At 37.3% G+C, this 21002-nt stretch overlaps 1 protein-coding gene across 1 annotated transcript; it reads right to left on the bottom strand.

Annotated features, from left to right (window-relative positions):
* Positions 1-3525: 3525 nt before the first annotated feature.
* On the bottom strand, positions 3526-19799 carry LOC121317199 (G protein-coupled receptor 137Ba-like). Its single transcript, XM_041252872.1, has 7 exons — positions 19279-19799; positions 12858-12907; positions 11637-11859; positions 8711-8860; positions 7582-7707; positions 6086-6207; positions 3526-5106 (listed from the first exon to the last, which is right to left on the bottom strand). Exons 1-7 carry the CDS (start codon positions 19645-19647, stop codon positions 4995-4997), a joined length of 1152 nt encoding a protein of 383 aa, XP_041108806.1. The 5' UTR covers positions 19648-19799; the 3' UTR covers positions 3526-4994.
* Positions 19800-21002: the final 1203 nt, after the last annotated feature.

The raw sequence follows: 21002 nt of genomic DNA on the forward strand, positions 1-21002 counted from the left end.
CCATAAAGACAGCGTACATGTCAACTGGTTGGTAAGATTTAAAGGAGTATGTGTCAAAATGATTATATAAATAATTCTCGAACCTGTACTTTCAGAACCAAATCATGGTTGGGAGTGAAAATAATCTAGAAAGTGTCATTAAATTACACAGATTTACATTTGGGAGCTATTGCAGCAAGGATTGCACCTTTTAATAAGAATAAGGAACTTGCCATGTACTCTCGAGTCCAAAAACAATGTGTGGTATACATTGTAGGCTTGAAATATGCATAGACTTATTTGAACTATAGTGACACTTGATTGTGGTGTTTAAATGTACTGAGCCTTTCGAGTTTGTCTTACTTACATTCCCTAAAATAACATGCTGCCTATGAAATTGGTGTGCCATGTCGGTCAACTTCAAAATTGTGTTTTTTTTCTTTTCTGTTTAAACCTTTGATCCTTCATGTTTGCTTAGCAAGAGGAAAGCAAGTTGTGGGTTGTTCAGAACAGAAAAGCCTCCAAACTGTAGTAATGCATTCTCTTGTGTATGAAGTACATACTATTACCCACAAGAATATCTGTGTAATCCACTGTCTGCCTTAAGCTAAAAAAAGAAGTGCTTTCTCACAGTGACAAAATTGATTGTAGGATTTTGTCTTCGACTTTGTCAATGCGTAGGATATTCTCTTTTATTTTGCCTTTTTTATTCTGTGAACTATCCTAATCTTTTACTGTTTTGTAAAAGAGTAAATTTAAACTGTTTTAGGAGCCAAAACATCACACCTAATTGTTGTGTATACTGTCAATTGTATTTATTTGAAGAGAAATAAATATTTTTGGTTGTAAATTAAGTGTATCTGTCATTAATTTCTTGGCTGTGAACTGTGTGACAACAATTAATCAGTGGTTTTTCCAGTTATTAACATTGACTCTCATTGCGTGAAGTTTATAGAATAAAGTGAGGTATTGGGCAGAATTAATAGTTGGCGTTTTAGGGAATAATGGGCTACAACACAAACTGTATCTTTTCTAGACTAAAATAAAACCCCAAATTACAAAATATTATGGGACTGTAAGCTTTTATAGAGTAAGTTGTAATGTGTTTAACAAAATATTTGGCTACATTTTCTGATTCTGCTAGTAGGCATGTTTACATTAGAACAATGCTGTTTGCCATTATACAAAGAACTGAAGTCTGTTCCAGATGAAAACCACATGTAGCCTGGAAATACATGGTCTTTGTTGATAGATTGATAGAAATACTGTTTTACAGAAGTTCAAGGAAACAATTATACAAACAGAGCGCATCATTATATTGGGTTATTACTGCTGTAATGCTTATATATGTACACATTTGTTTATACCATCTGTAATGTAAAAGTGTAACATTTAAAGTGCAGGTCAAATATAGAAGCAAAAGGAAACTCAGAGGGGGACGGGGGGACGGGGGACACATTCTAGAAAGTCCTTTATTAATAGTAAGGTATTAGAACAGTGGCCTAAGTATAAAAGTGTCTTTGTTAGATGTTCTCTGAGTTAACTAGCATGTTACCTAATGAACCTTTTATCACTAATTATTGTTACCAGGTAAGGATCCATGATTACTATAAATATAGGTAGCATAGGCACAAGTTTGTCATTCCTGAATGTAAGGGAGCAGAAAATGGCAAAATACGCTCACTTAAGCAAAGAAAAAAGTCTGTAGTTACGTTAAGAAATGAAGGTCAATCTTTAAGACAAATCGCCTCATCTTGAATATTGTGTGCAGTTCTGGTCACCTCGCTATAAAAAAGATATTGCTGCTCTAGAAAGAGTGCAAAGAAGAGCGACCAGAATTATTCCGGGCTTAAAAGGCATGTCATATGCAGACAGGCTAAAAGAATTGAATCTGTTCAGTCTTGAACAAAGAAGACTATGTGGCGACCTAATTCAAGCATTCAAAATTCTAAAAGGTATTGACAGTGTCGACCCAAGGGACTTTTTCAGCCTGAAAAAAGAAACTAGGACCAAGGGTCACAAATGGAGTTTAGACAAAGGGGCATTCAGAACAGAAAATAGGAGGCACTTTTTTACACAGAGAATTGTGAGGGTCTGGAATCAACTCCCCAGTAATGTTGTTGAAGCTGACACCCTGGGATCCTTCAAGAAGCTGCTTGATGAGATTTTGGGATCAATAAGCTACTAACAACCAAACGAGCAAGATGGGCCGAATGGCCTCCTCTCGTTTGTAAACTTTCTTATGTTCTTATGTTCTTAACTTTGCAAGTTTCTGTAACTGCTGTGGCCAAGACCATCATGATTTGAAGAAACAGGCACTCATGAGGACCGAACAAGGTCAGGCAGGCCAAGGGTGATTCGAGTGACAAGTCTACAAAACCGGCGATTCACTCCCCCTGAAGTACAAGCTCAGCTAAATGCTACTAGAAGTACAGATGTTTCAACTGTTCAGAGGAGATTGCATGAAGCTAGCCTAACTGGAAGAACTGCTGCAAAGAAACCATTGTTAAGAGGGTAAAATAAGAGGAAGAGACTTGTCGGGGCCAAAAAACACAGCAACTGGACGTTTGAGGAGTGGAAGTCGGTCTTATGGACCGATGAGTCAAAATTTGAAAAATTGACAGAGTTGGTGATCTTTACCAAGTCCAAACTCAATCTAATACCCAGTCTCCAGACCTTAATCCCGTAGAACTTGTATGAGACGAACTGGACAGAAGAGTCAAAGCAAAGCTACCCACAAGTGCCCTACATCTCTAGGAATTGCTGCAGAAGTGCTGGGAAAACATGTCGGGTGATTTCCTGCTGAAACTTGTTAACCGAATGCCTCGTGTTTGTGAGGCTGTTATTAAGGCAAAGGGTGGCTATTTGGAGGAATTCAAGATTTAGAGACAATTTTCAATTTTCTTGAACATTGCTTTGATACTCCTTATGTTTTGTTTTGTATATTATAATGTGTTTTCATTTTCAAGTATTTACAGAAACGTATAACATTGTCAATTATGAAAAAAACCTAGTTTCCAGCAAGTGTACTCAAACTTTTGACTGGTACTGTACATGATATACAGATCTTACATAAAATAATAAATGTCCAAAAGACACAATAAAAAATCTAAACATCTTCTTTCTCCTGCTCTGTATGTAGCATACTGTGTACGCATCATAAAGTAAAAAAAAAAAAAAAAAGGCTAATGTAAAACCATGCATGCACATGACACATCTATGCTTGCATATGACATAAAAGCAGGCTAAATGTTTGTAGACAAGTGTCAGGTAAGTATTGCACACTGGAGACAGAAGATATTAAGCCTGTTAGGCCTTCAGGTGAGCAGGAGCTTCAGCAATGGGGAAGTTTTTACATCATTGAGTAAGTGTACTTCATTGGCAACAGCTGTGATATACAAAATTGTCTTAGAACCATTGAGTTTGTGTCAATGTATTTTGTATATCCCTAAAACTCAATTTGTATTTAAAAATTAGTGTTCTACATTTTCAGTAAGTAGATATACACTTTTACATATACATTTTAATAGTATTTTATTACCCTTCCTTAGCTTTGTTATGATGTTTAAAAACATTCTGAATAGTTTTAATTCTTTGAGTTTTTTCCCTTTTTTATTTTCAACACTAAACCCACCTTCCCTCAGATACATGTTTGGTACTCTTACTAATGTAATATAACATACACACATGACAACCTTTTTAAAAACTACTGGCTCTATAATGTTGCTTAAATGTTCCCAAAAACTAGTATGTATGTAAATAATTAAGTCTCACACTAGCTGGTTGTAACGTAACATTGACACTGATATTGCTCATATTTGCAGCACACACTTATGAAACCAGTTTTCTATCCAACTGTCTTTTCACATATTTTGGGGCAAATGCCTCCATTCTAAGGTAATATTTTCCAGTAACTCCCATGTGTACAATGTGAAAGGTGGGAGATAAATATTCCAACAAGTTCCTCTATTTTATTTTCCAAAATTGTCAGAAATGTCAACAGAATGGATATGGATTAAATATTACACATGGTCCTGATACTGTAGTGTAACACACTAGTACAGATAAGGCACTGCAATGAATTACTCGTTTGTCTTGGTTCATATTATTGTGATACCCTGATGAAGTATTAGACAGGCAGCTCCGAGCTAATGGACTTCAACAATACAACATCAAAAGCTAAAAGGAACATTATCCCACATGTGTAGAACTGACCACATTTATCTATACTGTAAGTGGGACTTAAAATGAGTTCAAACTTCAAAGAAAATAAAAACATTATCTGGCATAATTTAAACAACAATTAACAATCCAGAATGTTCATTAAATGTGGTCAACATGTTCAGTATCATTTAAGGTGCATTTTTAGTTAGTACTGTACAAATTTTGGTCTCAATTCTCCCCCTTCCACCCATATTTTATTTCGCTTGTCAAAACTGACTTGAGACATCAGCGCTTAGTAAATGCTAAAAATTTTAGAAAAATCCTGACAGTTCCTTGTGTTTTAAAATATATTATACCCATGGTGTTCACATAACTGGTACACAGGTATGCATGTGCACCAGTAAAGAAAAATGCATGCTTCCATATTGTTCTTCAATGTGTACTGTCCGTGCATTTTTGACAGGAATGCATTTTAAATAAAGGCAGGGAGGGTGCACACTATATCTGTGTAACGTATTAGTTATTCCAGGAGAGGGGCGTTTCTGGGCTTTGTCAACGATCTCGGCAATTCCCTGTTATGTGAACCCCTGATTACACCCCATATTCCAGTATGAATTAAAAAAAAAAAAAGTCTTCTCATTTTGTTTTCTTTGCTTTCCACTTCCCTTTGCCAGAATCACTGGTTTTCTCCTCTTTTATTGACTTAGAAGATTTTGCTTTTGAACACTGTTACTTTAAAAGAGCCTCTTTCCCTGAAAATATGAATGTTTATTTACAGTGAAGATTTGAATGCAAAAGGCTACAGCTCTAACACACCCAGAAGTACTAAACGCAGAGCAGATGACTGCCCTTCAGTAAGGGTTAAGTTCCTCTGGGGCTGTTGTGGAGTATGGTTCCTCTGATCCTATGTACGCCACAAAGCTGTTGCTATGACTCTCCCAATCATAGCACTCTGCCGTCAAACTGAAAAGGAGAGCACAGAAACACCAGACACACATTAGAGATAACTGAAACAAGATGAGGTCTGGCAGTAGAACGACATGATAATTTCACTGCTCCCATCAGCAACATGTATTTTTTGGGGGTGAATTTTTGGCAAATTGCCATAGCTACAAATATTTCAAATTATGTGGAAAATGTTTACTTACATTTGTGTTGTAAAAGTGCAGTTTCTTTTTTTGTTTTGATTTTTTTTTTTATATATATAAAAGTTTTGTGGTTTATTTTTTCTTTTGAAAGGCAGTAAAATTCAGGTTGAATTGTCTATATAGTTGAATCGCGTGCAGTTGCCTCATAATTATCATCACTCATAATTATCGTCTGATGATAATAAGGGCTTCAGGAATGACAACGAATCGACAGATTTTTAAATTATTTTTAGAACACTTGGTATGTGTTACTAGCTTTTCATCAATGAAGTCTGAATGACTCATCATATGTTATGATTGACTTTTATCCCAGTCTAGACCTGGCTTATACCTTGAGAAAAATGTCTCTGGAAATCCAGATCTACATTTGGAGAGATTCTGGTAGTGCCTACAGGGCAGGAATAGCCATGTAATTAGTGTAATAGCTGGGTAATTACCAGTGTCTGTAACTAATGTGTAATTAGATGCATTTTGACATTCAAATTATGAACAGTCTCTTGTTACCTGATGTAATTAAATGGTAACATTACCCTGTAATTTAAAATGCTATTGATTATTAGAGCCTGTGACCCATTGGTCATATTTCATTATGACTAAATATATTAATATTTATATTTTTACTAGTATTTTCTAGAAATATTTCACAATGAAGTATGTCGTTCTGTGAAGCAATTGTCAGGATTGAGTAGTATTGGCAGTGCACAGTGGGGAGTCTCCCCAATGTTATAGCTGAACATAGCAAGTGTTATTTTCTCCCATTCTTAGTTAACTAAATTAAAAAGCAAGTTCTTTACCTGGCCTGTGAGTTTGGGGGTATTATATTCCACGCCAGGTCGTCATCACTATCATAACGTCGTGGGTTGTCAAAGAAATAGGCTCTGGATGAAAACACATGGCTTGGAATTCTAGGCCCTGTCTACAAATAATAATAAAAACAATATTATTATTAATAATAATAATAATAATAATAATAATAATAATAACAATAACAATAACAATAATAATAATAATAAATCACATTGAAATAGTAGTGAAAGTGGCCATTAACGTTTCATAAACTCACTTATTCTATTAAAAGCATGTCACTTTCCAAAACCGGGTTTTTCCTAGAGACTACCAAAATTGTAAACTTGAGTGTGCCGAGTACTAATTTGGGTTACCTGAAGCAGCTGCTTCAATTGGAATGGGGAATTAACCCAATTAACATCACTGACCCTCACCTTGGTGCCATCACCTGCTTACCATGGAGAGCTCAATTCGAATAACAGAATATTATTGTAACAGCTCCAGTCCTAATTGATTCATTATTGATGTGGTAGTGTTTAAGTACATAGGCTACTAGAATAGTAGAACTGGATGTCATGACAACATCCTCCAAAATGACAAAAACATCTACTTTGATATATGTAATATATAGAAAGAGGCTAGATCTGATCCAGTACAAAATGAGCTTGCACCTTGTTGATTGACTTGCTTTTATAGATGCTGTGCGTGAGCAAATGCTTGTCTTACATTGTATTATTTTATTTAAATCAAGAAAGACTGAATATGATCAATTTTTTAGGAGCATCCAGGAAAATTACTGAACCAGCTTCTGTTAAAAATGTTACCAAAAATCAATCTTAATGCAATAAATATTGACTGTAGATTTGTTTAGATTATTCCTTATTGCTTCAGTTTGTGCGGTGTGACTGGAGAGATTAACTGGACCTCAAATAGACCTTTTTATTTGTTTTCAGCTCTTAAAACAGTTGCAGATTTCAAGTTAGCTATAACATTTTATAAGTAACTTGAAATCTGCAACTTTTTAGGAGTTGAGAACAATTAAAAAGGTCTAATTAAGCAAATTACTAGTTCAATTAAGGGTCTAGTTAAGTAACTGAGAGCTCAGATTGGAAAGAAAGAAGACACAGGGTGTCCCCACGATGAGGGTTGAGAACCACTGATTGAGAGAATATATGAAGGCTGTCTGTCAATCTATCTTTCTGACCAATAGTCTGTATGTCACAGTTCACATATATCTAGAGAACAGTTAATCCCTTTTTGATGAAAAGGACATTTTTAGTTAATAAGACTTTGATAATCAGGATGGGTATGGAGGCCCTGTCAGTCTGTCCCAGCATCCATATGTCACTCAAAATGTATTAGATATATCTGGAGAAGAGCTTATTTAATTGTGATGAAACTTGGTCTGGACACACTTCAGCACAAGCTTTTGAGAGAATCTCAGTCTTTACCAAGGTGGCATGTCTATTGCACATGTTAAATGGTCAAGACCTATGTAGCTTACCCCATCCTGGGCTGGTCTTTGGACGCGGAAGAAGAACACCACTAGAGTAGTAGGGAGGAGCTCCCACACAAAGAGGATCACCCCGAACACAACGTACCCCTTGTCCCCAAGAGACTTCAGGTCTGCCTGTCCGGCGCATGGAACAAAACACAAGGACAGCTGAGCTCAGTAACCTTGTGTAGGCAGGTATTTATTTAACAGCTATTTGTCTTATTGATCCTGTTCAACAGTACTACTTAAATAATACGTAAATTCCATAGAATCACCTTATCTCCAACATTAAGTTTCACTTCAACCTCAACTTTAAATTAAAGATGTAAATGTACAGTTCTGCTGTGTTTTATTTGTGTTTTTAGTAGTCTTTGGTTATATAATTGGTGACATACAGTAGTTTTGATGTTAGAGAACAGATGCTTTTCAGCCTTGTTATATGGTAGTAATTGTACAGTAATATTGGCTCCAATGTAAAAATGCATTTGAAATGCTAATACATGACAGGTAAAAGCAATAAACTTGCCTACTGGTATGTTTTCACTGGTGCTGTTTATTTGATTTTAATGTATATGTGTACGCATTTTATTGAATAATTCTAGCTGCCCCATTATTTGCACAGGTGTATACAGTAGATAGCAATAATGAGTTAATAAATCTAGCCACAATGCTAAGCAATTTCAATAATAGTTTTTCAATTTAAAAAAATGATTTAGCAGTAATTAGATTTTTAGCGGAACCATTTAGCAGGACCATTAACTTGAGTTTGACAGTTTATTATTGGTTTACTGAAGACAATAGAAACGTCTGTCTATGCTGACAAACACAATAACTGTAGTGGTTGATTTATAGGTTGTCGGAATTAAATACCTTTTGACTTGAAATTGCCTGTGGAGTAGGCCAGGGTTGTCTATTTTATCTCCTAAGATAATAATTAGATAAAAGTAGGATAGCAGTTTTCAGTGCAAGTGTTTTTAATAATTATTGTGGGTTAAAACTAACCTAAAAACTGGGCCTGGAGCAAATGCTTGAAAATCTTTCCCTTTATCTAAAACATTTTTGTTTCTCAGAAATAGTAGTTTCTTAATTCATCTACATTTTTTTATTCATGGCCTCAAGAACGTGATCCATAACCCACCTGATCAGATACGTTGTACCAGTCATAATCAAAAGAGTTGATATTTTTGTATTTGGCAAGAGCCAACACAACCAGGTTGTAACAGGCCCGCGAGGCATACAGCAGTATGACGATCACCCCTATTATTGTCACCTGGCATATTGAGGTCCCCTAAAACGAGAAAGAAATCAGTGAATAGTATCATTCAAAAATGTTTTAACCTTTGTAACCCCTGATCATTTTTTTCAAATGATTTCCATCTATCCAACCCTCTCAAGTTTGTGACACCAATTAATATTGAAACTTTAACATTGAATTCTGACCTAATATGGCTGCCATAGTGAAGTAATACAAGATCAGTGTTCAATACCTATTTGTAGCAGTGTGGTAAGTTTGTTTTGACATATCCTTGTTCTCATCTTAATTTAAGATCGCTGTCGGCAACAAACCTATTTTATTTTGTTTATATAGTTGGACAGGGATGTGTTTTCTAGTATTGTGTGGTGTTTAGGACAGCATTGTAGTATACACCATCGATCTAAATGTATTGATTTACTGTCTATTAGCTGCTCACCTGAATAATCACCACTATAATATATCAAAAAAAGGAATGGTATTCCATTGGAATTATATCCATGAAGAGTAAGCTCCCGACCTCTCAACACAAGATACTTCAGACATCTCCCAAACATTACAAAAATTCTGACCGAGTTATGTTTACATTTAAAAATCTGAATGATATGTGTCATGAATGAGGTATAATGTCATGGTATGGGACTACAAATTAATGAACATGGATAGCTACTCACTGCCTAACAGAATTGTATTAAGAAGCAAGTATGAATTCAACTGTAACTACAGTGACAGTCACATGATTGCTTTAGCTTGCTGCGGTTGCATTGTGAGCAGAGCTGCAGTTAGCTCTGTATCAGTTGTTGCACAGGAAAGTGATAATACCTCTTTGGAAATGACTGTGCAGTGAGTGGGCTTGTGTGCTAAAGCTTTCAAGAGGAAATGTGGCATGGAAATATACTGTTGGTTTATATAATGGATGCTGTGTGTTTATTGAAAACTGACCTGCAATCAGGAGATATCAAAAAGGTATAACCATATAACCATGATATGGCAAAGTGAGGTTATGATTGACCTTTTTAGTGTTATTATTCTGCTACCTCTAGCAGTAGGCCCATACCATGATACTATATATGATATATATATATATATATATATATATATATATATATATATATATATATATATATATATATATATATATACAAAAAACACTGACTCTATCTGGCTACTAAAGAACAAGAACATGCCTAAACTAGTAAGTATAACCCCTATACATGTATAAAATATACACTGTATGTCATTTTTATGTACATATGCAAGCGATCAGGATCTGACAGCTCTGGCATTCATATTGAGGAGTTATGTCCTCAAAGGCCAAAGTAGGAGGAGGAGGTCCAAAAAGGAATAGCGGCCGTCCCAAGGGCAAAAGGAGGAGCTACTGTGCCAACAGCCTAAGCAGGAGGAACTGCCATCCCTGAGAGTGAGGAAGGAGAAAAGCCTGTGCTCCTTTCCGACGCATATGGGTCAGATCCCGTGACCCGTGCTTCCAGACACGCCACTGTAGTGTCTGGGGCCTCCCAGCACCCGTTGACCCCCCCAGACAGAAGAGGAACCAGCCGGAGATATCGAACGGACCGGTGGTGCCGTTCTGAGAAGGAGGCTATGTAGGGTTAATTATATTTTACTCTATTTTGATAAGAATATACAAATGTTTATGCAGTATATCATGCAGACACAGAAATGTATATTCCTTCTGTAAAATTTGTGCACATGGGAAAGAGATATAAGTTCCTAAAATTAAAAAAAGGATACTTTTGGAGTAAGTCAGTTTATACCACCTGCTTTAAAAACAAATTAAGTGTTTCAGCATAGCACAACACCCTGGCGTACCACCACTGAAATGTAAAATGACATTTAGCATTGTTACTTACTAACATGCTTGCACTTACACTCTTGATAATGATTTTCATTGCTTGTTCAGGTGAGCGGCGCTATGTGTGTGTGTGTGTGTGTGTGTGTGTGTGTGTGTGTTTTTTTTAATTTTTGCTCCAGGTTGTTTCTTATGGTGGCTCGTTGAGGCCATCAAAAAAAAAAAAAGATATATTCTTTATGTCGAGATAAATTATGTCAGGAAAACAGAAGTAATCACTGGGATAAATGATAAAATGTTTCTATCCGTGTTCCATAGTAACCATTAACCTATCTGCACTTTGTAAGGAGTTAAAAGCTAGTTTTACATTTGATTGAAGATTTTGAAAGGTTTTTAAAGAAGTGTGTCAGGTGGCCATATTGGTTTATGCACAAACACCATTTTTGAAAATGTCATTTGTATTGACACAGGGATGATGCTTGTGAACTTTGGAGTTAATCAAATAAATCATTCTTCAACTGAAGCGGTTTTAAATTTAAGAATGAAACATAGGTCTGGCCGCCAAAGAACAGAATTTTGCCATATTTAAATTCCATCATCACCAGGATGATGCCTACCAAGTGAGTTAGTTGGTTAAGTAGTTTGCAAACAGAAGTAGTTTGATGTTTGGGGCATGTTTTGGTGAATGTGGTGGCAGCCATGTTTACAGTAAAATTTATCGCAGCAACTTCTGCTTCACAAAGTTGAAGCGGATCTGATTACTGATGACTTATGTAACGTTTCAGATGAATCGGTTCACTGCTTCCCATCTTGGTTGACACTGGAGTGCAATTTTATTTGCATCTAAACTGTAATCTATACAGGATGATACCTGTCAAGTTTCATGTGATTGGTTACACAAGCAGTTTCAAGTTTTAGGTGGAAAAACGACACTAATAATAAATAATCTTTACAATAATAATAATAATAATAATAATAATAATAATAATAATGGAAACTTACTTTAGATTCCAGATAGATGTTTGCTAAAGACATTTTTGCAATTTTGTAGAGGCATGTGGAAAGGGAAATAGCACAGAGCACAAAGAGGGTGTCATTGATGGCCACTCGCACAAGGACAATGTTCTTTGGGTCGGTGTTTGACAATTTCACCAGGAGTGCACATGTTAGATTCACTACCATGAAGACGAGGCTTATTGAAAGGAATATCAGGTACAGAGGCAACCTGAAAAGGAAAGAGTAAATGTTCTAAGACCACAACACAGCAGAGCATGTGTACCTAATGCCCAAATCATACCACCAGGGCCCTAAGTTCCTCTATCAGTGTGGATAGACTTTCCTTTGATAGTTGACTGAAATCATTCATTGTATTGGTTTGTCTTTGGACTGAAGAGGAACTGCCTGACTGCATGTTAACTGTTTTTGAACAATGAGTTGTTTTTTAACTGGTAAAGCCACTTCCTGGATACTGTAGGTTTTTCAGAAGTGCAATAGTTCCACTACTGTTGTTTCATATGAAAAGCTTTTTGTCATCCAATTCCATGTGTCTTAGGGAGAGTCCAGTTTGTATCGAGGACTACACAGGTTGTAACAAATGTAACGTAAACACAGTTCTCAGATATTGAAATAATGTTCCTATTAGATGGGCTTGAAGAGGTTCTATTGTATAGATCCATTATATGTGAAAGGTCAGTGTCAGCTAATGTGAAACAGATGTAAACCAAAACCAGATGTTAGAGTATGGAATTAATATTGTGCATGTTCAGATCCAAATGAAAATGCAAAACTCTGTAAGTTTAGGGGAGACTATATTTCAGTGAATGGACCTCTGGACCAGCTCTGAAAAGCTGTTCCCAGTTGAAGGTGATGGCTAATTGCTCTTTTGACTGCAAGTTCGGTTTCTACCATTATTGGACTAGAAGAATGGGTTGCAATAATTGTGATGTTTCTGTAACTTGAATAACCAATGAATGTAACCAAATGTAATCATGTATTGACTATATCACCTGTTAAGAATAATCTTTCATTAATCAATAAACCGTGTAATTCGAATAATTATAAAAGTAGAATTGTCTGATTCATTATAATAAATAATAAAGTATACAACTTATTACCTTTTTTTTTTTTTTCTTTAAAAGAGCAAAACGTCTGCTAATTTTACAAAACAAGAATCAAATACATTATATATTTCAGGGTCTCATAAGAACTTTATAGTAAACTGACCTGTACTTGAGGAGCTCTGGTGCATATTTGGATTTTGCCTTGAAAATAACCTGTAGGATTAAGAGGGGAAAAAACAGGATAAGATTTAAACATAATAGTTTAGTGCACAGCATGCAATATGAGCATCTGCTGACACCATTAGCATTAGAATTGAAGAGTTCCGATCCACACTCTCGGCAAATCAGGTTCCAGTTAATTAATATTCCAAGCGTTCATGTGTGTGGCAACCTGTGTCACATGCACCCACATCCAACCAATCATACAAATGCTTACTTGTTGTAACAAGGCAGTTAGGGGGTTAATATCGTCCCTGCCAGAAATGTGTATTTGTTTAATTATTATTTATTGTTTAATTATCACCTGCACCTGGCTATCATTGTAAGTTAGAGCCAGGTGCAGGGTATTTAAAGAAAGAAGCCAGTCTGCTCAAGGCTGCTGCTGTGTGAGGGAGCCAGATTGAATGAGTGCTTGATTGTATGAGGAAAAAGGTATTGTGTGAAGCCTTTTTGTGATGGTAAACAGCTTAGCTTTTTAAAATAAAAAAATAACAAACTCAACCATGTTAAACATCCCAAGGCTAAATGCACTCTCCCTATCTTTTTTTAAACTTTACTGTATTTACAAACATCAATCAGGTGAGGCATGAAAGCCACACTTGCTAGTATTTGCTAAACAAGGTAACTACATAATAATAGTTCCCTTTCAATTCGTAGACGACCACCAACGGCATTATGTATGGGATATGCCTGTCCATGGGGTAGGTATTGCCGAGCTCTCTATACCAGAGCTGCCGATAGTCCCCTTCCTGGGATGACGCTCTCGGTCCTGCCTACCGAGGAATTAAAACCGTCATCCTGAGGAAGCCATTTCTCTTTTTCCTTCTCAAGATGGTAAGGTAAGACTTCTATGTCTAGCTGAGCGTGTTGATAGAAAATAGCTTTGAGTCATGTTGAATTTCCCTTGCATTCGTGAATCATGACTCTCTGTTTCGAGTCTCTTCTTCCTGTCTTTCAGCAGCCTCCTCTCTTGCACTGTAGGCTGCTCTGCTTTTTACTGTCTGTCGTGTGTGAGCGATTGCCTGTGCAGTGATGGAGTGACTTTTTTTTTCTTGGGAGAATACAGTTCCTCCATGGGGCTAGGCCTTGCCGCATCCCCGCTGACTGGCAGCTGGAGTGGACCTGTTGTTGGCTGTCGCTGCGTGTCCCCTGTCTCTTGTCAGATCACATGGCCCTGTTTAGGGTCGTGCTGTGGATTAGCTGCAGCGCGGTTAGTACTCAGACATCCAGCCGTGTATTCCTCCACCCTGCTCATTTGCTTCATCCTGCTGTAGTGTAAACCTCGCCGGCTGTGTAGGCCGCACACCTCGGTGAGTTGGGCCTTGTAAACAAACAACAGTGTGCTCTCCCCTTTCTGTTCTACTGTGTTTTTGCTATCTGCCTTCAACTCACCCGCCACAGCTTCAGCCCTTGTGTCTCCCTTGTGCATGCAACACACTGACCAGGTGTGTGACCACGCGGTTATGGCAGGCACCTTTGCACAGCTGCCCCCCCAGTGCTTCGGTACCTTGGTGCACGCATAGCCCTTGGTACTTCTGTAGCTCGATGCGCACGGTGCTCACTGCACATGACACATGGTGTCCAGCGTAACAGTGTCAGTGCAGAACCGAAAAAAAGACTGGATACGTATTTTGTTAACAAATGCTGCTGATTTGTTTATTGCAGATATGTGCAGCTGCACTCATAGGGCCTCAGAGGGTTCGAAAGTCTATTTATTTATTTATTTATTAACAATGATAATATCCTTCGCATTTATATTTGCACATGTTACACATTTGTATCACTCTAGCTGCCGGTGTGCTTTTCCCCCGGAGGCTGGTACGAGGCACGTCTTCATGGAAGGTTTTGGGGTACTATTCAGCACAGACATTTGCAGTTATACTCGATTCATCCCATAGTTTAGACAGAAGCTGTTGGGTGCTACTGCGGGCACCAAAATAAACTACAGCAAATCAACATGCCTGTATTTCTGATTTTTTTTTTAAATGGTTTCCTATGTGAGACAATTTCTGCAAATGTCTGTGCAGAATTGTGAATTCTGTAATAATTTCTGTGATCGCAGAATTGGTGAATCCTGTTAGGGTTAGTGATTAAACCTGTTCTATGATTAAAAAATAGTGTAGTGTTGGATAAAATAGAATAAAATAAAGTAGGTGAGTGGAAAACGTTCTTATTACCTACTGTTTCATACATGCTAATATTCAGTCAATTCAATACAGTTCAATATTGAACACTTGATTTGGTGTGTGTTATGTTTATAAATAAGGGTTAAATTAACGTTTGGGGAGGGAGGCCCACAATAAGGTCCCGCAGCGGGGCCCATTTTCCTCTTCCACTGCAAACCACTGAATTCGGGCCATCATTACATGCCGATTGAGAGGTTTTGTGTGACATGGAGGCTGTGTTTTCGTTTATGCTTTTGGAAGAAAGTACTGTACGCAATTCATCGAGAGCTTTTGAAGCACAGCTATGCTCTTTTCTGCAAAACCAGCAGAGATACCGTTTTGCTTTTTCTGAACAGCTAGATTCAGACGGTAGATCGAAATATTTGGGCGATCTTCTGACCAGAAGGCTGGTTGGAACGACTCGAGTGGTTTCCAAATGGCTGCATAAAAAATGTGTGCATGTCTAAGGAGTCTTATATGTGTCTTTGTCATTTACTGATACACTCCCTGGAGTACCGAAACACACTGATGAGCCATTCCGTAGCAGTTGAAAAAAAAATGAGTTACGGTCGCACTGTGACGTTTGGGGATACAAATTGTCCCAGTTTGTTTTATTTAAGTTGTAAAACCAAAAATACTATTTTTTCTTACAACAAAATATTATACAACTGTATTTTGATTAAATAAAAAAGTATATTATATGTGTGCACTATTTACCATTGTTCTGAATTTACTATTCATCAATATCACAAAATTAAGTTCACTCATTTGGCACCTATATATTTTTTGTAGCCATGTTTATCACACGGAAATGTTTGTTAAACAATTGAATTGCAGAAATCCACTGAGCACCAACTGCTGTTGTAACACACACACACAGCTAGTGCACATTAACTAACCAAACTGAATTAATAACCGCACTTGATAATTGTTCTGAAAAGGATTAACTAGAGAGGTTGTTGCTGCCCTTTGTAACCGAACTGTGTGCGTATACAAACCTTATTAAAAACAAAAGGTGAACTCACCGTGTGTGTACGTAGCCTAATCTGCTAAAACTGATACTGAAATAGGAATTAGTTTTAAAAATAAAAATAGAATAGAAATAGAAACTTAAATAAAAAGTTGCAACTGAAATAACCTTGGTGTTGAATGGGCTTTTAATGATGCAGGAGCTCTCTGGTGCCCTCCAGGGACTGAAAGGGGGATAGCTCCAGGAAGAGATAGACTGACAGTTACATTTTTTATCTGGACATTTTTAAGAAATGACCTGCTCGCAGTCTATCGTGAAAGCTTGGAGAAAGGAAAATGACCTCATACAGGTTTAATAGGACTTGTGGGAGCTCAGCCCAGCCAATGAAAATATCTGCCTATGCAGATGACATCTCTGTTTTTGTGAATAATCAGGCAAATGTAAATAATCTGTATGAAAGCTAGACATACTTTGATAGAATTTCATCAGCTATAATAAACTGTCAAAAAAATAAATAAAATGTTGGCAGGGATCTGGGACCCCAGTTGGGAGAAGGTTAATAATAATCTTTATATAGAACCTTTCATAGTGAATCACCATGACAAAGCACTTCACAGAATAGGAGACTATGGTCTGTGAACTATGCATCAGCTGCAGAGTCACTTACAACAACATCTCACTGGAGCACAAGGAAATTAAGTGACTTGCTCAGGGTCACACAATGAGTTAGGAGCTGGGGGGGGTATGTGGGGAAGAGAAAAACAGAGTGAATGTTAGAGTAAACGAAAGGGAGCCTGCAAAAATGGCATTGGGTTTTACCACAGCTCTTTTACAGGGGAAGGGTTTTCATTAAAAATAATTTGGCAGATTCTGTGCTGTGGCACAGACACATGTGTGGAACCTCGGCAAGACCTTTTAAAGGAAATAAAGAAGGAATTCTTGAGTGTTCTTAGGGATGGGTTACATTGATTGAGGCACAGTGTGCTGTACCTGTCTGGAAGAAGGGAGGCAAGGATTGGTGGACCTGTGCAGTAGAAGTAGAGTATTCAGGCTGCAAACTCTTCTGAACAGCTCCCTTTCTACCAGTCTGCTGAGGGCATGGCAGAGTAAGGATGCAAACAGATGAGGGAGCTTTTGATTTCTATTGGCTGCTAGAGGAACCTGTCATCTTTTATCCTGTTTTTAAAGTCTCAGACTTTCACAAAATTAATGGCAAAATCTAGGGTTCCAAAGCTATGTCAATTCATGGACTTGGAGAATTTTAAATGGGAAAGCCCACAGCACTTATCTACAACTCTGGGTTTATAGAAACAGAGTAGCTGGCATGCTGGTTTCTCAGTTGCGTACAGCCCTTTCCAGTGAGCAGCAGGTGATGATAAACATCAGGATGGATGGGGAGGATAAAGTGCATATGTTAAAAATAAAGAAATGGACAGATTTCCCCCTGTCAAATATAGAGGATGACACATTGTATGAATTGTGTGTTCAAGTAAAACATAACAGCCAATTACAGGAGCTTCCAGACACACACTGGGGGTGGGAGAGCAGGTCGAGGAGGAGGAGCCTCTATAAACCTCTGCTGTCTAAAAGAACAGGAGCTCTGCAGTGGAGACTTCTGCACACCATTCTCGCTGTCAATTCATACCTCTCTATCTTTTTGTACACAAGAGGAAACAGTTTTTCATGGTTTTGTTTTTTGTAACAGATGTATTCACCTTTTTGTTTTAGTGTCTGTTTGTCAAGCTGGGGTTGAATTTTTCCAAATGTATTTTTGTCTTTGGCATACAGTACTCTAAAAGAAAGACATTTTTGTTTCAGTTGGCAAACTTTTAGGACAAGCCAAGTTATCTTTTAAAAAGTAGAAAAGCTCAAGTTGCAAATGTGTTTGAAACAAATGTTATTACAGTTTTTAGAATGCTTGTTATCTGTAGGATTATGCTGGATAAAATATTAAAATATATAATATTGTAAAGTATGACTGATGTATTTTGTGTTAATGTTTTTCATTCTTAAAAGAAAATAGTTTTTTTTAAGTATCTATCTATCTATCTATCAATCAATCAACTCCCCTGGATATTCAATTCATGTTTATTATGGTGAAGTCATAGCAGGTTGACTTAAAGCGGTAATTGTATTGGGCAATTACAGTTTTTCTGCCTTTTCTGACCCGATAGCAGTTCTGTAATCTGGTCCTTTATGATCTGTGACTTGTTGCTGATTACCCCAGCTGGGATTTTAAAATCTGATTTGTTTTCACTAGATTTTAATTTATGTAATTAAACAGAAGCAGTCGACCGGAGCAAAAAACACTTGACAATGTCGAACTGCTTATTTATTACCAGGAGGCTAGGGAGCTACAGGTGAGAGCTGTTCAGCATCCCTGTGCTGACCTGGGATTGTCACATGTTTGTGGTTCATCCCTCAACACAACAAAACCTAACCAAGGGAAATGCTACAAGTGAAACTGTGCAGAGATGCAACAAAATGAATAGAACCTGTACTTTTGATGAGTATCTTTCACACCACAGGCGACGTGGGAGTGAGACCAGGGCAACACTGGAGCGAAGCAAAATAAATAGAATTGAATAAATAGGATTTTTTTTTTTTCAAGTGACAACCACAGAATTAACCACTCAAACAACAGCTTCAATGCATGTGGTCCAGCAGGGTGAAGCAGTATCCAGAATGACGGAGGAAACAATAATCATAGTTTTGTCAACAGCAATCTTAGTAGTTGTATAGATCTGGCAGTTTTCAAACCTGTCGCATCAGCTGTTTGTCATTTCTGGCTATTTGCAGTTTACTATATAATAGTTGTCCATGATTTTTATCAAACTCATTTGGTCTTCATCATGCATGTATATGCATGTTTTGTAATTAATTCATGTAAGCAAATCATGTTTGCAGTTCATCTTTCTCCAAATATCCTTTTTTTTGACTTGCTGTAAAGGAATATTGAGGGAGATGATACAGAAGATAACACTTTAAATTCTCATGCCTGTCAACTTTGCCCCCAAGTGAACAATAGTGTACATCACAAAATCACCACACACAATTGGGCACAATTAGGCACAGGTTAGGTATGAGGTGTGCTTGCAGAGATGTAAGTGGAGGCTGTCAAGACACTAGCCTGAGCATCTGCCATTGTCCCTCAACTTTCACAAGTCTTAAAACAACAATTGAAAGACAAATAAATCAAATCTGAAGGCATACGGCTATTTAGTACTAACCTGTACAAAGTAAAGGTTCATCAGGCTGAGAGTGAAGAACTGCAGGCACACAGGGAAGCAGTAGAGTAGCCAGAAGACAAAGGGGCTGAGCGAGTTGGCTGTAACAAAGTTCCTGAAGTAGTGTGAGAAGAGCACTGTCCGCAGGCATGCCCAGAGCAGACACAGAAAGAGGAAGACAGTCTGGTAGCTGAAGCGTTTGTGCCTGTAGTGGAGGATCAACCAGAGCTGGATGTAGACAAAAAGAAAGAGCAGTGAGTAGAAGACAGCGTAGGCGATAGTCAGGCCCAGCTTCACATAAGGGGGCACGGCCGGAATCAGGGTAGGGGGTTGAGTATCGTTCCTCAGGAGGTCCCGCACTGGTGCTTCCATCACCCTGAAAACAAGCCTACTTCTTTTTAGCACAACCTGGTTCTCAGTCCCCGATTAAACTCCATGCAGCCTGACAGAAAAAGAAAACAAGCCTCACTTCCTCCTTCTGCAGAACAGTGACGGCCAGAGGCTCAGCACATGATCTCTATTCAGAATGAATCATTTGTCAGCAATTAGCAGGAAACAGAAATCTGCTCTCCATGGGCAATCCCCAAACCATCCACAAGTACTGATATTTATTTAAACCATTTAAAGGGGCTGACCATCTGTGGGTTGAAGTTTTAATAAATGCTTTCATGACCAGTAAGTTTGTCTGTTTCTTTTGTTTTATTTTTCTAGCTTTTTTTAAGAAATGAGACTCAAAGAGATTGAAAAGCAATTTAAAAGAATTGGTGTCTTACTCTTTCAACACTAGCTATGTAAGAGGTCTAGGAAACTTATCTGCTATTCATTTAAGAATCGAACCAGGGTGAAATGCATGTAGTTGAAGTATTTGGTGATATTTTGTCACCACTGTACTATGCACATGGAATTAAATTGGCCAGTACCATAAAATAATAGAAAAGTCCCCATCCAACAAATATGTATGTTTGCAATTGTCAAGTTTTAAAAACAAATTGCACTGCCTCTTTTGTAATGGAAAGGCATGATAACCTTAAAATTAATGTACACATTTATTGTGGTAAACTTTTTGATATTTGGTTTCCCAGACTATTGTAATGAAGATGCTGCATCATAATTCACCATTTCCTGGTAAAATATATAAAATAAATAAGTAAAAAAAAGTAGATCGCTATATTCCAGTATCATGTTCTGACGCAGATGTTAAACAAAGATATAAAATTGCCTCCACTATACATATAAATAGATTTGCCTTATCCTCTGCTGACAAGAGTTCGATATCATGCTGGTATGATTTTGTTCTGCTTTCAATGGAAACAATTAGGATAGTTTTTTTTTTTTTTTTTAATTATTATTTTTAAATCTGCCCAGGTTGCAGATGGTTATGTGGTATTACTTTCACTATCACACATTGACATCATCATAATTTGTAGAGCAGCCCTGCTGCTACGGAAGATGATTGAGACATTGTGTTTTTTTAAACATTACAAAACAAAGATAGTCTCTTTGACCTTCCTCATAAGGAGTCATGAGTCGGTAATATTTGGACAGAAAATATGATCTTGTTATACTGTACATGCTAGGCCTGTGTTGTTTTTTTTAACTTTCTTTTGAAATTGTTATGTAAAATGGGAATGTGTGCTCCATCTCAATCTCCCTTTTTTGATTGCAGAAAATAAATTATTAGAGCAATTATTTGTAATTCTTGAAGACTGGGAGTGAATCAGACACTT

Source organism: Polyodon spathula, chromosome 6 (assembly GCF_017654505.1).
Source record: "Polyodon spathula isolate WHYD16114869_AA chromosome 6, ASM1765450v1, whole genome shotgun sequence".
Classification (NCBI taxonomy): domain Eukaryota; kingdom Metazoa; phylum Chordata; class Actinopteri; order Acipenseriformes; family Polyodontidae; genus Polyodon; species Polyodon spathula.

What these genes read in the sequence shown, in the direction of transcription:
- LOC121317199 (XM_041252872.1), bottom strand. Translation starts at nt 19,647, where the DNA reads ATGGAAGCACCAGTGCGGGACCTCCTGAGGAACGATACTCAACCCCCT. An exon ending in TGAACCTTTACTTTGTACAG is followed by an intron (nt 12,908 to 19,278) that starts GTTAGTACTAAA and finishes TTAATCCTACAG; the next exon opens with GTTATTTTCAAGGCAAAATC. An exon ending in CCCCCAAACTCACAGGCCAG is followed by an intron (nt 5,107 to 6,085) that starts GTAAAGAACTTG and finishes TCTCCTTTTCAG; the next exon opens with TTTGACGGCAGAGTGCTATG.